Genomic DNA, 18,584 nt, shown 5'->3' on the forward strand with positions numbered 1-18,584 from the left:
TTCACTTGCTAAAAATATACAGATGCTTTTGACTTTAGTGTTGATGTTTTGTTAGATAGTTTATTGGAAGATAATTAACTATTTTCTCGCGTTGTGATATTTGAATTATAATCACGTATATATTATACAAAATATTTAGTATTATTCGATATTAAATGTTCGAAATGTAAGGTTTAAAGGAATAATTCTATTCAAACTTGGAAATTAAGGATTGCTATTTCTTCTTTTCAAGCAATTCGTAGATCGCTTTGAATTAAAAGATCTACTCGTCCCAAAGTTCAACGAGTGCCCTCGTCGCGCGGAAGAAATAATTAAAATCTCGCTCCCAATTTTTAGACGCTTCCTGATTATCATTGGCATCATTGGCCTACTTCGGCCTTCCTTTCGATTCGAATCGACACGACCCACTTCGAGTCCTCTTTGGGCCTTTCAGCCAACTTCTACCCTACTTGCATCTTATTTTCAACTTACTCTCGCAGCTCTCGTGCTCGCATCAGGCCTAGTTCGAACCTACTTTGGATCTAGCCCAGTTCCATTTCGTTCCGTTTACTCTATGTACCTTTCTGTACATCGAACTTTTCTTAGAAACAATTTGCTACTACCTAAATCCAATAGCAGAGGTTATCAACGCCGTGAAACATGCACAAGCAGCATAACCTCTTTTCCTTCCTTCGTATTTTAAATGTACAACCTTTTTATTACGAAGTGATTTGAAAATTTTTTGTATTCGTAGTATCGTGACCAAATCCTAACCTCTTCCAAATCATTTTCTACCACGTAAACCCACTAACAAAAGCTATGAACGTCATCCAACATACGCGAACATCGCCAATCTCTTTCTTCCGGCTTCTTTCTCCTCAAAATATAAAACTCTTCTAAAAGTGTCTCGAAAATTTTCTGGATTTATAACTCTAGGATCGAATCCAAACCTAACCTAAATCATTTACTATAACCTAAATCCTCTGACAGAGATCATCAACGCCCTTCTAACATACTCAAACATCATAACACTTTTCCCTTCTGTTATAAAAATAGTTTGCGAATCCAAACCTAACCAGAATCATTTACCATCGCCTAAACCTTCTCATAAAGACCATCGACGCTCTTCAAGCCTCTTCTCTACCCACAAATTCCTTCCAAAAGTGGCTGTAAAATTATCCACGTCGCTTTCAGAAGTCACATTTCACACGTCCACGGTAGCTCGTCTCTGCGATTCGTTTTTAATTACAGCCAGTCGAGGTGGACCCAAGTGCCTTGCCTCTTAATTAGTAGTTACTCTGTGGTGCAGTTGTTTGATAGTTGTTAAGACCGCGTCGTAAAGCGTTCGAGGTCGGCTGAACTTGGTCCACCGCGATCTTGCCTCCGTGATAATTATCGGCTACCCTTAATCGTCCCAAACCTTCAACGCGCCCTCTCTCACCCCTTGTACCTCCATCGGGGAAGGAGAAAAATATCCAACGACGAAAGGGAGCCCACGAAAACGCCTGGTAGCCGCACGACTCGCAAGGCCGTGTATTTTTAACTTGAGAACCTTCCGGCAACCCTGGTCGGGATCAATACCACCGGCAACCCTGTCGTCGTGTAGTACTACTGGAGGCAGAAAGGGTGCAGCGGGGTTAACCTACATATCCAGCCACTGGCTGCCAGAGGAGCTGGCTGAAACGAAAACATTTTCCCTTCGGACGGTGACTCGGCCGCGGTGGGGGTTGGAAACGAGAGGGGAAATTCCGTAAGGGGAGAGAAGGTGTATAGGTAGAAGCGTTTCAGACTCCACTTCCGTTTCTTGGCAAGTATCGACGGCTCTTGAGGAATGAGCTCTGTCGCGTTTCGAAAGATACGCGCCGCGAGAAAGATGGGGGCTACTTGCCGGAGATGGTTTTGGTAATTTTGTTGCGCACTCGCCTGGAAGAGAGCTGATGGTGAAAGAGTTGAAAATTGTACAACGCAGAGTTGTAACGAGCGATGTAGCTGTTTCAAGTGGCTGATTTTAGAATGTCTTTGCACTTTCGGTGTTCTATTTTTGGAAGAAAAATTAGATTGTCACGAATTATTACAGAAGTGTGTATTTAGTTTGTTGTCAATACTGAACGAGTTAGGAGATCAGAAAGATCGATGTAGTGCTTTAAAGTGGTCGTCTTTCAAATATCTTTATACTTTTGATGTTTTAGTTTTGAAAGAAAAGTCAGTTTATTATGAAATTATTTGATTGTTTGTATACATATTAAAGGAAAATATTATATTGTATAGTAGCGTAGGAAAATTGATGTAGTGTTTTGAAGTGGATGGTATTTAATATTTTTGTATATTGAATTTTTTAGTATCGAAACCAAAATTGTACATTTACATGAAAATTGATGAAACATTTCGAAGCCTTTGTTTCTTCTTTTTTTTAGTATTTCAATGTTTTATATATTTCAGTTGCAAAGTAAAAATTTATGATAGAATTATACGATTGTTTGTTACGTTGAATAGAAAGAAAGCATCGATGGAAATTAAAAGTAACGTGCATGAGAACGGAAACAAACATGGTCCAGCGCATTGTGAACGAGTTACATAAATCAAACCGGCTAATTTGTGCAAGTAGTCGTGTGTAAAGGTTGCACAAACCCTAAATTGTAACGTCAATGCCAAACGAGAATGAAGTGTATGTGTTCAATTCATTCACATCCTATTCAACTTTGATTCGTCCGCATACTGATCCACGCGCTATTAATCCTCTATAGAGCAGAATATAGACTTGAAAATTGCATACACGTTTCTTATTCCTTATAAGCAATTAAATTAAATACATATATCAATTTATCGCAGAAATTCATACTTGAATAAAATTATTTTGAAAACGTGTTGGTTTATGATATATTATAGAAATTACCAAGCAAAAGTAGTGTCAAACTGCAATTTTATTATGTAGTTGGAACAAAAAATTTCCTGAGGTAAAAATCCACCGTACAAGTATATAGCATGTAGTGCATTATATAAAATATAATATTGTAAAAACTTTGCAGGATAAATTTTATTAATATATTTATAACTTATGCTGAAATACGACTACAATTTGGCTGGAAATTTTAACATCGTCCATCCATTGTAGATGGAAAACAACGACGAAAAAGGATATAAATTAAATTATTGAAATTCTCTTTTACAGTTTTAAAAGCTAAAATTTATCGTGTTAATGCGAAATTCGCCTTTGATAGATGAAGAAATTTGTCTGCTCTTGAACATTTTCATTCCCCTCACCGCAACGCGAGTGTTCGCGACTTCCGGCGGAAAATTTAAACAGCGCCGGTTATTTATTCGCTGATAAAACGCCCGTGGTGGCTGGGTATTTTTTCACGCTTAGACCGCAAACAGGGGGTGCGAACTAGCCGCGCACTAACCACAAAGACGGTCTGTAGTCGCGTAATTGAAAAAATACCCATGGACCCGGGTTGTCTGCAGCTGCGTTTCGGCTAGGAGGGACAAAATTCGCCCCTGCACCTCTCTGGTGCTGTTATGAGAGGGGAAAAACGAAGTAAAAAAAATCAGTTTATCCTTTCATCCTTGAATTACATTTTATAGACATAAACACTCCCTGGTAATATTACTGTAATATACTAAGCGAATACATCGAAGCAAATAAGAATTCACGCTTATAAATTTCGATTTTCCAACGTTGAGAAAAGCTTTTACGTTTAGAAACGCGTACGGTGCGTTGGAAAAAGTTTCGATGGTGATCGACAGACGTACGAAGATCAGGATAAAAATAATATGTATTGTTTCAGTTTTTAACGAGAGTAACATACCGCTTCGCGATTAATTAAAAAAAGAGAGAACTATAATTCTACGATCAGTTTCTATGCAAAGTATCTACTATACCTATGCTTCACGATTCTGAATCCGGAAAGAGCTGAAAAAGAATAAAAAGAAAAAGAGAAAGGAGGAAAACGTAAAAGTACCAATGCTACGAACGTTTCGTCGTCCACCGTAACAAAATGGCTGCCGGTCCAGTGAATTCCTTAGAAACTCCTGCTTGCTCTCTTCCTTTCTTTCTTATATCATGAAAGAAGGAGGAACATCGGAATCGAGTTTCTAGAGACAGACCCGAAAGACATACCGTAGAAGATGGTCGTCCAGCGATTCTCGAGAAGCGAATAGGAGCGCGACTCCTAGACGATGCTCGTGATGAAACGGTGAAGAGTAGAGTGAAGAAAGAACAGACTGACTTATAACGGGAAACAAAGGGAGCGGAATGGATACAAAGGGTGGAAAGAGGGGAAAGAAACGCAGGAAGTGGCTAGAAGTGAGGGAAAAGGAGGACAAAGAGGGCAGGCAGCAAAAGGAAAGGCTTTCCCTCTCGATGTCGTTCAGGTTCAGAGAGCAACTTCCGCAATTGCGACGAGATGCTACCGTGGAAGATGTCCACTCGGCCACGGCAGTAAGGGCAACCCTTTTTATCGGCGTTCGTTTCACGGTAATCGGGCGGCCAAGCTGAATATTCCTCTCGATACGATGTCGAGCGTTCACGAGAGTTGCAGGAGAGTGGACGCGTTTCGAATCGGTCTCTCGAAGGGACAGTTTGGCTCTTCTTCGCGTCTTGGCGAGTTTCTCGGACGACTTTTAGCCTGACAGTCCGAGCGGAAATGAGGATCTTGAGGAAGTTACGCTGTCTGAGTGTCTCTGTTCTCGAGCATTTTTGTCGGATGTAGACACGGAACTGATTGTGACTAGACGGAACTTCGCCGAGTGGATGGGTTTTTGGTGGATACGTTCAATGTCGTAGATAGATGTTGGCAGGGGAAATCTAAGATAGTCGAAAGCGAAGTTTTAAGGTAATGAATCGGTGCTGAGTGGGCGGAATGTACGTGTGTTCGTTTAGTTACCGTTAGATAGCTCTTGGAAATTCATTTTGAGAAGATCCGTTTCAATTGGCGAGTATTGGAACTAGTGCTACCGCCTTAGATATTTTACATATTTTCTCATTTTAGATATATGCATTATGTGAATTTCGCACTTTCAAGTTTCCCATAAATGCATAAATATCTTGAATCTTTGCAACACCATCTGCGAATTTCTAACTTATCATCGTCTTCGATCAAACTAGTTAAAATTCTTCAAAATCACTCACGGGAAAGACGTTTCTACTTTAGCCAAGCCAATCATTAAGATTCTCTTGGCACGTAAACGAGTTCCAAATTACCGAGCAGATAAAGCGAGAAAGGGTAAGAATTCAGATAAAAGAGGACTTTGTCGCGAAGCGCAGAGAGCCTGGAAGGGCATTATGCGAATACGGGAACGATTGGCTCTCGTTCGACGTTCTGTTGAGAGGATGAAAGAGCGGGCCGAGTAACCGGAAGCGGCGTTCCGTATCAATGCGCGATCGTGAAAAGGAGCCGATAACGCAGGCCCAGCCGTGGTAAAAGCGACCACCTTTCGAAGATACTCGTCCCGGCACTCTTTTAATTTGATTTTGCACTTATTGAAAATCACTCGAACGCTCGATAGAAAGAGCTCCTTTGTGCGTGAGTCGTGAATTTTTATACGTGACTTTTTCTTCCTGAAAGCTCGTTACAGGCTGTTACGCTTTTGGAACTGTTTGCGATGCTGTCACAGATTATAGGTCGCAGTACGATGTATAATTATTGGGATATTTGTTTAGAAACAAGTTCAACAATTTAGGATATGATTGATAAGATTGATAAACGTATTAAATTATTATACAGGAAACGAGATGTTTTGTTTCTGGCAGAAATCACTAGAATTTTAATTTATTTTGTTGTAAATTATCTCGTATCATCAACTGCTTCGTAACTATAAAAATTATTAAAAAACGTTCCCAAAGATATTTTATCTCCAAGCTTAACTTCTGTCTTTACAAATTAGCGTCTCAGCTTCTTTACGAACCATTATTATCAAATATTTTTGAACATCATTGTTACTGTCGAAAAACGACGTGTCCCATCGATTGAAAGAATTAAAATCTTAAAATCAAAGTTAATAATACAAAAGTTCTTTTCTTGTGATATATAGAAAATTTTTTAAAAAAGGAAACATTTCTCTTTACAGTCTCGTGAATCCGAGAGAATCGTCGAACGATCATCCAACACCAGATCTAAATCTTCAACGCCACTGTCGACGTTGCTGTCGTCCAGTGGCGCATCATCAAGGAGTCGCGAGGCGTCGGCGGCAAAACGGCCGATCGTGCGGACGTGCTGAGTACTATTCCGCGGCTGCGAGTACCAGCAACAGCCCGAAGATTCTCCCAGCAAAGGGCAAGATGCACATGGAGGTGCAGGTGGCGCTCAACTTCGTGATATCGTACCTCTACAATAAACTGCCGCGAAGGCGAGTCAATATCTTCGGCGAGGAGCTGGAGAAGGCGCTGAAGGACAAGTTCAAGGGTCACTGGTACCCGGAGAAACCGTTCAAGGGATCCGCTTTCAGATGCCTGAAGACTGGCGACCCAGTGGATCCGGTTCTGGAACGGGCAGCCAAGGAGAGCGGCGTGCCTATTCAGGATATCCTGGAGAACCTACCAGCCGAGCTGGCCATCTGGGTCGATCCCGGAGAAGTGAGCTATCGAATTGGCGAAATGAACGCGGTGAAGATCCTCTACTCTGAAACCGGAGATCCACACGACGAGAGCTCGGCCGATCGAGAAGTTACCAAGACCTTCAATCCCGAGGCTCAGTGCTTCAGGCCTATCGAAGCCGTAGGCACTTCCTTGGGTGGGCTCAGTCTCAGCCCCAAGTCCACGTCGCCCTTCCCAAGCTCGCTCGGAAGCAATGCGAGCAATGGATCGTCAAATAATCAGCAAAGTGGTCATGGGTCCGGTTCCTCATCGGCACCTTCGCCGACGCCTATCACCAACTCGTTCAAGGGTTCGCCTAGTCCCGTCCCAGCTTTCATCCCACGAACTACCGCACCGCTCACATTCACCACCGCCACATTTGCGCAGACCAAGTTTGGTAGCACCAAACTGAAAACCAGCAGCAAACGGGCGAACAGGTTGGTTGATTACTGTTGTATCTTTTTGGGGATTGAGTTAGATGTTGTAGATGTTGAGGTGAACTTGACATTCTATTTGACTCCCTTTTTAACTTTAAATTTTAACATATATGATGAGAATTCACAGTCACAGTCTCAGTGTCTCCGTGTATCGTTCAACCTAAAGATCAACATCCCGACAGCAACCCTAGCCACAATCCGCGTAACCAACCTACCGATCGTACAACTGAACTATGTGTAATCGTATAATTTCAGAATGTCCCCCACCGAGTTCTCGAATTACATCAAGCAACGTGCCATGCAGCAACAGATCCATCATCATCATCATCACCAACAGCACCAACAGCAACAGCAACAACAGCAACAACAACAGCAACAACAGCAGCAGGCTGCTACTGGTGGCTTGCCAGTGTCGCAGAGCTCTCCTCGGAGTCGCAGCCTGTCACCAGGAAGCTTAGTGACTGGTGCCGGTCAACAACACGCAGATCCAAGCGCGTATTTCTTCCAGCACGGTCCAGCCGCGTATCATCCTCAGTTTCCTCATCGCAACATCTTCGATTCGTCCAGCCACGGTGGTTACCTCTCCGCTGATCTATACACAGGCGTGAACTTCCCGTCATCTTACCTCGATCCAACGACGATCGCTGGCCACCAGTTCTACGGTGGCAGCGTGAACGGAACCAGCAACGCTGCAGGCAGCAATGGGAACTCGCAGAGCGCCGGCAATCTCGGCCCGGTTGGCTCAGCCGCGACGAATAGCAACGTGAACGGTTCTGGCCAGCAACAGGATAAAACAGCGCTTGTCGAGGGTCTGAACAACTTTGGCCTCGGCTCCGTGGCGCCGTATCCGGCCAGCCAATACCAGCATCTCCTCGTAGCTAACTAATACCCCGCGCGAGTGAAGACCGAGCGACTGGCGCGATTCGATTCGCGCCTGCTCCTCTGTTGCTTCGCCGGACAGGCAGGAGGACAGCCGGAGGATCGTCTGAGAGACCGGGTCGATTGTAACCGTTCCTGGTCATCATGACAACGTTCCAGTCTCTCCCTCATGCGTCGAGACGTCGTCCAGAATCTAGGTTCCGTAACCCTAACACACATATACAAACCCGATTTCGCTTGCACCATCTGATTGGAAGGCTTCTCGCGCACGCAGCGGACGATGCCGTCGAGATTCCTGCTCACCCACTAAATAGTTCCCACTCTGTCTCTCTCTGGCAAAAGGAGCATCCGACCGGAAGCCGCCATGTTACCTCTACATAGCCAAATCCTTAACGGATTGGTCTTCTTAAACATCTTCGTCGTGATACTCTGACGGTGATGAATTTTTCATCAAGGAAGCATCCAAAACTCATCGACTCCAGTTTTCTCATTCGATCCTATTCCGGATGGCCGAGAGAGGATTCTTAAGTGATACTCTCTCGTACGATGGACAGCCAATAGTATATGTATGAACAACGTGTAGATTAAGGCAGGGAGACAGGGAGCGGAAGAAAAGAGATACCTTCGGCAGAAAGGACGCAATCAGCACTGCGGAAGAGGCACCGGGTCGACGCGCGCGCGGGTCAAGGCGACGAGACTATTCGCGTGATAGAGGGATAATGAGAACGAGAGAACGAAAGCGGGAGAGTGCGAAAGAGAGAGAAAGAGAGAGAGAAAGGAAAGAGAGAACGTGTGAGAGAGTGAGAGTGAGATTATATAGAGCGTGTATAGAGGGATTCGAATTCGGTGCGCCTGTGTGCTGAGGCGTGCGTGCAAGACGTTCATAGGAGAAGAATGGTGAAGGAACGAAGAGGAGGAGGGACTGTTCGAAGCGATGGGACTCGCGAACGCGAACTTCGCAACCGATTAACGTAATAGAAAACCGCGTGTATCTAATATTCTGTAACTGTAAAACAACAATACAGACACCATGGACCCCGATTGAGATGGCGCTGGGCGCCCGTTCGATGAATGGCTGCTCCCTGTGTGTCTCGTTTAATCTACTGGGCAGGCCATTTTGAAAGAAGCTGGAAAAATAAAATTGTCGAGAACAGAATGTACACGTAACTCTATATAGATCACACAGAGAGACCAATTCGTGATTTTTGTTCGGGGTTTCAGAGAGGTAGAGAAAAAGAAAGAGAAAAATATAAAATGTCGAACGATGCGCCAAGCGTCCACACCTGGGACAGCGAAAGAGCCAAGAGACACACACACACATACACAGAAACGTGCAACAGCGTGCGTAAAATTTCACACGGGCCAGATTCACACGCAATGGACACACTCAATCCCGAAACATTTTACCTGGCGATCTACACACTTACACAACACATAACGTCTACATTCAACCACACGGAACGCCCCGCCTGGCTGGTGGCGTGCTGGCGACACTCACGATCGCATACACACATATTACACAGAGACACAGAATACACACACGCGTGCATCACGCGTCCGTGCAAAAGACACAGGAGGGCGGGGTGTGCGGACACTTAATATCGCGCACGACTTCACCAACACGTACACACAGATATTACCAACGTGTAATAATTTATTTTTTCACTGGTATAGTCGGAGAATTGATATTGAATATATCTGTAGAGCCTATGTATTATATTCAAAATATGCACTCACTTCGCGGGTTGTCGCGAAACGGTATAGGGATGGCCTGTATCCGCTCTGTCGAACTATCGACGAACGAACACCCTCGGTCGTAGTCGTACACGCATTTCCCGTTTATTCCTCTTGTTCGATCCGAAGAACGATCGAACAGAAAATATACGCGAACGAGCAAATAGAGAAAAAGAAGAAGGACAAAAGGAAGACGAAGAGGAAAGTTGTTAGAAGCGGTTTAAAATGCGACGAAGAACGCGAAGACGGCTGCCGTGGGATTCTTTCTCGATCGAGACGCAGATGGTGCTCGCAGTTCCAATACCGTTCGGAGAACTCGTCCTCGGTACGATTTTACATTTTATTTTTATAATAAATGCAGTAGAGCGTAGGAGAAGAAAAAAAAGTGAAAAAAGCAAAAGAAAGAGAAGAGAGCGGAAGAGGTAGAAAGGGAAAAAGAGATAGAGAGTGGCGGCGTGTTCGCACGAACGGGAATATGGCCGCGTTGCGTCGCTGCCCCGCTTATGAAACCGTACCGCTTCCGGTCCCGAGTTTAATCTCTCCGGGCGCGATTTCCTTTCAACGTGACGTCCTCTCCCCCATCCTATGCAACTATGACTTTCAACCGGACATCGCTGAGATTCTCGAAACGGAACAACATCATCCGATCGTGGGCAAACTTCGCGATACATCAGCAAACGTCTGTAAACTTTCGTAAACTTTCTTAATTCCACTGCTATCGAGCTTCTGGCTCTCCTTCGATTCATATGATATATATATATATATACCTTATATCGATCCTACTGGCGGAGGCAAAACGATTATTCAAACTTCCGTTAGTCGCCTCCGGTTTGACGATGTTGGAAGATCGAGGACAAAGGACGCATCGGAAGGGAAACAAAGCCACGGCGGTGAAGGGGTTGGAGCAGCGAGCAACCAGCCGGTTCGCGTTCGCGAGATTAATTAGGTGATTACGTTATTAAAGGCCACTGTTACTGTCCTCGACGGCCGTGCCACGACCGTGCTCGTGACCCCGAACACACCTCAGGCGTTCATACGCTTGCGGACTCTTTGCGATGAGCGTTATACGGGACAAGTTCAATTTTCGAGGATAGTCACTGTTTTCATCGATGTATGATAGATTTCGCACCTTTTTAAATCGCTATATTGTCTGTTTGACGAATAAGTTTACCGAGAAAAGTTGATCAAATCTAGCGATTGAGGAAGCATGGCTAGACTGTTTTGTACGTTTATCTTTAAGAGATCGATCATGTATGAAATTATTTCAATTCTGTTTTTGGATATCTAAATGTAGAAGGCAAATTGATTATTCGATTCAAAGAAAATTAATAATACTTTTAGCTGGCTGAACAGCATAATGAATAAGTAGAAGTACTTACTACAAACCAATCTGAGATATGCAAAGACGCACAGTATAAGGCAAATCGATTATTCCATATTCAACAAGCAAATAATATCTCGAAATCACTGCTCTATTTCTACAAGCCATTTGAAATATCGAAAAGCGTCCAGCATAAGACAAGTTGATTAATCGACCTTCTACTCTTACAAACCATCTGAGATAACTAAAAACGTCCAGTAGAAGATAAGTTGATTACTCAATAAAAACCATATTTATGGCACTGTGAAATCATCATTCCACTTGTATAAATAATCTAAAATATTTAAAAACGGACAGTGACAGTATCAAATCATTTGATCGGTAAGACACCTAAAATCATACAGTATAAAACAAGTCTAGCGAAGAAGTTTCAAAAAATGTCCAATAGCTTAACGCAAGACCGCAAACTACAGACCCAAAAGTCAGCGTTCGAGATTAACCTGATGAATCATAATTTCTTCTTATTCGATCGCTTGTCAGATCGGGTCATGGTCGTTCTCGTCCGTCGAGCAGCGTAGAAAAAGCACGACAGCAACGATGGCGGAGGTGTCGCGAGCCGCGGGCCGGGCACTAGGTGCTAAAAGTATTAAAAAGTGTTTAATCTTGTCGTCGTGGGACAAACGTACGGAATACGCGCGGCCAGAGATTGTCGACTAGCTCGTGTGCTGTTTTTTACTCTTTCTTTTTTTTTCTTAACAGCATAAAACGATGGAGGATAGATGACGTTTGCGTTGGTCGATCAGCTCGGTCCAACCGAGTCCTCTCTTAGACTAGTTTCGAAACCTTAGCGTGACTTTGTATCGTGTAAGTGTATAAGTAGCATAATTTTTAGGCGTAACTTTCATCGTTCTTTCGTACGAATTTTTATATAGCCAGTTTTGTATGACCGACGCTAAGCAGCAGCTTCCTGTACCGCGGTCGTTCCGTCTTGGACCGAATATCGTAGCGATCGACCGGCTCTGAAAACGAATCGATGCCTTCGTTCACCTTCATCCGATGCTCTAACACTCGAGTCGCGTGTTACATCGAGAATCACACAAGATTTCCCAAGAGCGAAAAAGAATTCTTCGATAGATAACGTGTGTCATCGAAGAGTCGTGGTTCTTTCTCAGTAACACGTCACTCTGAAGATCTAGGAAAGATGTACAAAAAAGGATCGATGACAAGATCGAAGCTAAATTGAAGCTTCGCGTTAGGAACAATTGGAAATTTTGGGATTTGAGGAAATATCGAACGAAAGATGGAAATGGCGAGCGAGTCGGCAGGTTTCCGGCCACGCGAGGGGTGCTAAAAACAAGTTTTTAACCGCGGAACTAACAAGGGTAAAGAGGGGGCGAGAAAGCGCGGGGAACAGAGGCGTGAGAGGATAAGGCGGGAGATCAGTACCCTTTAGTAATATCTAAACTTAATTGTAACTATTAACGATACGTACGACTGTGGTAGCTATGCTAGTACCTGCTATTGTTAAAGAGAGAAAGATTGGAGAGAGCAAGAGAGAACGAGCGAGAGAAATCAATTGAAAGAATGAAGAGGTGGAAGAGAAGTGGAGAATCGCCATTTTCGAGGTTTGGTTCGTTGCGGAAGACGCAAGTCATCTTCGTATTCGGATCTAATTGTAGGTCCGATTACTATGTGGATCGTTGATTTTCCGCGGAGAGAAACAACTTTGATGGAACGTGAGGATCGATGGATCGACGATTTAGCCTCGAGACGCGCAGAGATAACCGCAGAGAGCTTCTCGCGCCGATTATTTTTCTAATCTTTGTAATCGAACGAATTGGGTTCACCATGAAACCCGCGAGAATATCCTCGATTCGACCGAAGAAAGGAGATCCCAGAGAGACAAATTCGTCGCGCTTTTTGGTCGTCGATCTTTGCGTCTCGGGGCGTCGCGATCCCTTTTCAACGATCAAAAGAAGGAGAGTGGAATGGCGAGAAGGATTTAAAAGGGTAGGAAAGGCGTTGAAGCAAGCGTTGCAATAAGTTGCGAATCAAATGCGGATCTCGGCTTGAGACGAGAGGCTCAGCTCAGCGAAGAATCAAACACACGTACACGATGTATACTCTTCTAGTAAAACCAAAAAAAAAAAAAGGAAAAAAGAACGAATCGGAAGGGAGTGAGAAAGAGAGAGAGAGAGAGAGAGAGATACTGAATCGAAACGGCGGACGAATGGAGAGATGGAACGGTTAATGTGACGCGCGATATGTGAAAGAAAATGAGTAGAGAGGGAGGAGGAAGAGAAGGGCAGAGAAAAGAACGGGATATTGATATAGAGCATACATTGAGATACACAAAAGATAAACATATAGTATTATACGATTACAATACGATTGTAATGAAACACTTTGTAAGCAAGGAAACAAAAAAAAAAAAATTATGCATAGTTTTCCATAATCTGTAATGGATGTATTCGTTAACAAAAAAAAAAGAAAAAAAAAATAATGACGACGAGTGGTTAAGGTTAAAAATACGTACATACACACATACACACACGCACACAGACACGTAACATACACACGTACACACACAGGACACAGCTGAATAACCGTTCGAAGCAACTCGGGTACACGACACACAAGAAGTAAACGAAAAAGAATAAAAAAAAGTAAACTATTAATTAATAACACGAAGTAACGAGAGAGAGCGAGAGAGCGAGCGCGAGCGAGAGAGACGTAACAAACGGTAAATCTGTCTCTTTAAAGTATCATGTGTCTATAAACTATAGCGATTGATATTGTCTTTTTAACCGTAAATGGAGAAACAAGTAATCGTGGTAACGTAACTAATGTCATAGCGATAACCGAACACTGCAATATTAGATATAATATATATTCATACATTTATAGAGTGGAGAAGCGATGGAAGGTTGGCTAGAGGAGACACGGAAGGAGAGAAAGAAAATAGGAAAATTGTGCGTGGCTCTGACACGCGTAATTAAAAAAAAAAAGGATCACTCAAAAAAAAAAAGAGAAAAATAGAAAAAAGTGGAACAGAAAAAAATTCAAAGCAACTCGAAACGGTATATCATCGATTCGTTCTGACTTTTCTTCTCTGTCGAAAGCTAGATATAAAAAAGAGAAAAAAGGAAAAAGTAACAAAAGGAGAATAATAACACACACAGCGAGAGAGAACGATGTGAACAGCAGTGGCGCCTAGCACACGCGTGTCAGTGCGGAAGTGAGCAAACGTGGTACGATCTCCAGACACAGTTGAAAAGAGAAAGCCGTTTCATGCTAAAACAGCGAGAGTAGAGCAAAACGAAAAGCTGAATGGAAGAAAACAATATTAAATATGCGTTTTGTGTATCGGACACACTCGAAGCTACAACACGCGCACACGCACATACACACACACACACACATACACACATGAACATACACATACACATACACCCACGAGCATATACACAGAAACACAGACCCACACTTACACACACATGCACACAGAGTAACACAAAGAAAGACCCAAAAAAAAAAAAACCTATCGATTATTCTACCAAGTAATGAATTAACAAGAGGATGATCATTAGATTTGTAATTAATTACATATATATTTTTCAATACTTTAACTACTTGCTGAATGTAAACTATATACATATAATTATATATTATATATATTATATATATATTATATATACACACACATACCGCGTAGAGCTGTACCTCGATTACAGCGTGGCGAAGAGGGCTGACCCGTCGATTACCGGTTCTGCACGGGGTCGCACCTGACCCGGTAACGAAAACATACCTATACCTACCAAACACGAGAGCTAAACAAGGAAGTAAGACTCAATCGATGTAGAAGAAAATATCGTTTGGACATTCGTGGAGAACCGGAAATGGACGGATCAACCCTCGATTGCGGGACCGGAGGGCGACGCGCCATGTTGACTCTAAAGCTACGCCCTCCGGGCAGGAAGAGATTTACGAGGAACGAGAGAATGGAAGAAACCTTTTTGTACCCCACCCAAGTCACACTCTCGGTGTCGAAACGGTAAAGAAAAACCAAAAAAACAAGCAACTATGTTACTCGTGTAAGTGCATCCTAAATGTAACTGTTACGAAATGCCCCTTCTCCGAAGCCCCACCCCAGGCCCCGGTCTTCATCGTTTCGTACGTAGCAAGAGAGGGATGAAACAAGCGGCAGAGAGGCCGGATAAAATGAAAAAAAAAAAAAGAAACAAGAAGAAAGAGGAGATAATAGTGTGAGAATAATGACAGATGAGAGCGTGAAATGAGAGAAAGATAGAATACACATGTGTATGCGTCGTGTGCGAATAAAAGGATGCGAATCGCGTGAATTTTCGATGAATTTAGTCGCGAACGGTGCATCGACGATCGTTCGAAGCACCGCATAACCAGAGTATGCGAAGAAACGAAAGATCAACGCGGTGAAACGAAATTTCCGGTGGCTGAGGACCACGCGAGAAAATTTCTCGGTTCTCGGTTCAGGTGCAGATCCCTTGTTTCTCAACCCCTTGCGTAACGCGACGCGTTTTCCTTTTCGTTCTGTTCGCTGGCGGTTTACATATGTGCGCGCCTATGTTCTTTCCATCGTATCGTCGTTTTACCACTTTTTTATGGACGTGTTACACTTGTTATCACTCGTATCGAATGGAAGAACGAGAGACGATTTAATGATATGTGTACGTACGAATGTGCATGAAAATGTATGCGTGTGAGAGAGAGAGAGAGAAACAGAGAGAAAGAATAAATGGTGCAAGTGGGTGAACACGAGGATGTCTGCAAGCGAGACAAACAGCGAGACACTGTGCGCCTATATATGTATATCTGTATATAGGTACCTTTTTCAACCGCTACCGCTGTTTCCTTTATACTACTTCTTATCCTTTTTTTATTACTATTATTATTATTATTATTATTATTAATATTGATTATATATAGAATTATTGTAATTGAGATGTATTTTCTGTTGGCTTTAGATTTTGTTCCTTTATTTTTGTACGAAAACCGTTTTACCTTTACTACGTGTGCATTATGTAAGCTATAAATATGTATATATATAAATATATATATATATAAATATATGTATATATGTATTTATATATATATATATATTTATATACATGAACACTTTTTTTCTTACCGTTGCATCGATTTAAAGATCTATCTATGGTGGATCTATCGATCGCGCGCACGATGCTGATCGTTGACAAAGGTCGTTTGTTAGAACAATGATATTGTTCAACGATTTCGCGAAACGATCGGCGACGTCCGCGAATATTCTTAGTTTTTAAGGTGACTCTTTTCACGAATCACTTTCTTTTTTTCTTTTTGTTCTCTTATCGTTTATTTTAATCTTTTATTTTTCTTTTTGATAGTTTGTTATTGTTGTTTCTTTTTGTCCTTTTTTTTGTATGATATATTTGATTATACCAGCGTGCTTCGCTCCTCCAAATAATATATTACATACTGCTATATATATACATATATATATTTTTGTTAATAATACAGTGGTTTGATACAACTACGATAATTTATTCTGTTGTAACAGATTTGTTTTCTATATCTCTTTACGAATCCCACAAATGCGTTATTAATATACAAATACATATATATATACATATATATATGTAGATATATATATGTATACAAATAGAGGACACGTGCATATATATAAAAGTATAAATATATATGTATAGAGCATTATACATACTTATATGAGAAAATATCGATTATATATACATATATATATTATATACATATACATACACTGCTACATTATATTTTGTTTAACGAGGAGATAAACCAAAAGAGCAAAATAAAAAAACGAAAAATCTAAGAAAAAAAAATGGGAACGAGATAAAAGAGAGAGAGAGAGAGAGAGAGAGAGAAGAAGAGAATCAGAGTTTTCGGCGTGTTGCTTGTTCTGAATTAAACATCAGGTTGAGAAGGATGAAATGGATGCGTGAGAGAGAAAGAATTGACAGAAGCGTTTCTCGAAATTTTTCGAGCGTTTTCGAACCGTTCTTTCAGAAGGAAGAGAGAAAAAGTTAGTGACTTTCGGAACAAAATACAGGAGGAAAGAAGAGAGGGATGAAAGTACACGTTACACATACTAACATACACGTACATACACGTACACATACGCATAGAAGACACGAACTATCGACAAGTAACACACCGGCTGAAATCTAGGGACGTGATCGAACGAAGGTGGGAAGGGAAAACCAAAAAATAGACAAGTGTGAGATAAAAATGAAACTCGCGTGTAATATACTTATAATATCATTTTGTAAATTATTTTTTGTATTTTTATATATATATATATATACATATATATAAATATCGAAGCATACGACACAAAAAGCGGAACAGTGTTTGTGCGTACGAAGAGAAAGAGAGAAAGGACGAATGGAAGAACAGGTGGAAAGGGAAAGGGAATAAAATTGTGGGCAGAACAATTCTGAGTGATTGCTTGAAATGTTTGGAAAGCAAACGAAATGGAAGAGTGTCATGTAGGAAACACGGTGAAAGCGTGAGAGAGAGAGAGAGAGAGAGAGAGAGAGAGAAAGAGAGAGAGAGAGAGGGAGAGTATGTGTAAAAGAGAGAAAGAATACGAAAAAGCTCGTGACGCATTGATAAAACACTGACGATATTTAAATCGATCGTTGATAAAAAAAAAAGTAGGAAAAATCGTCCTTTCGTTGATCGAGAGGGACGCCAGGAAAGATGCTGTTCGTTTAAAACGTTAAGAGAAAAAGCGTAAAAGACGCGTGCGTTGATACAATGCGCCTGTATGCAGCCTGTTCGTGAACACAGACACACAGACATACACACAATCTCACAAAATACATATTGTTTATGTTAATTTCGTGACACGACCAATGTCCCGAGAATAATGATAATGGATTTTTGTTCCCTATTATTTGTACCTTTGTATTGTATTCTGCAGCTTGTCAAATGCTTTGTTTATTACTACTATTACTACTACTATTATCTCGTTATTCTTATTACTCTTATATAAAAATGATTATTCTTATTAATATTATTGCTACTCTACTGCTATCAATTTTTTAGATATTGTACCGCATTCGTCGACCTTGTTTCCGTATAAATGCCACTCTTTTGTCGCACGTCCATCGAAACACCGGCGCGCAGCCACGTGTTTCTTTTCTTTAAAACAAAAGAAAAGAAAAAGACATTTTTAAGAAAATAACAAAGAAACGAGAAAGACGTAGCGCGATCGCTTCCAAAGAGAACTTATGCGACTTATGCGACAGCAGTGGAAACCTCGCAACAACCAGTTTAGTCGTATTTAGTAAAGCCCAGAGAAGCAGCGGCGTGCTGTTCATTTTATTAATTAAGGACATCGCGCGCTAGAGCCGCTTGGCGAACGGAAGCGACATGCGCTTCCGGCCGAGACACGAATTCGTGGAGCACGAACAGCGGTCGAGGGTGGTGAACGCTTCGAAAGAAAATCAGCAAAGGATCGAGGAGGTGAAACGAACGAAAAAATGATGAAAACGGATCCAGATGTTTTATAATTTTATAGAAAAAAATACACCGTCGATTCCGGGCAAGCTCGATGTTCATGGAATCCTAGAAAAAAAAAACGAGAAATTAGATCGCAGATTCTTTT

The 18,584-nt window shown here is 41.9% G+C and overlaps 1 protein-coding gene across 1 annotated transcript in view; it reads left to right on the forward strand.

Annotated features, from left to right (window-relative positions):
* The window catches only part of LOC126916658 (protein Tob1-like), a 115,277-nt gene extending 101,853 nt beyond the window's left edge, over nt 1-13,424 (forward strand). The window contains exons 4-5 of the mRNA XM_050722678.1: nt 6,046-6,987; nt 7,243-13,424. Of these exons, the coding sequence (XP_050578635.1) occupies nt 6,257-6,987; nt 7,243-7,873 (1,362 nt within the window). The 5' untranslated portion in view covers nt 6,046-6,256 and the 3' untranslated portion in view covers nt 7,874-13,424. The remainder of the gene's footprint in view (nt 1-6,045; nt 6,988-7,242) is intronic.
* Nucleotides 13,425-18,584: the final 5,160 nt, after the last annotated feature.

This window comes from Bombus affinis, chromosome 5, assembly GCF_024516045.1.
Source record: "Bombus affinis isolate iyBomAffi1 chromosome 5, iyBomAffi1.2, whole genome shotgun sequence".
In the NCBI taxonomy this organism is placed as follows: Eukaryota; Metazoa; Arthropoda; class Insecta; order Hymenoptera; family Apidae; genus Bombus; species Bombus affinis.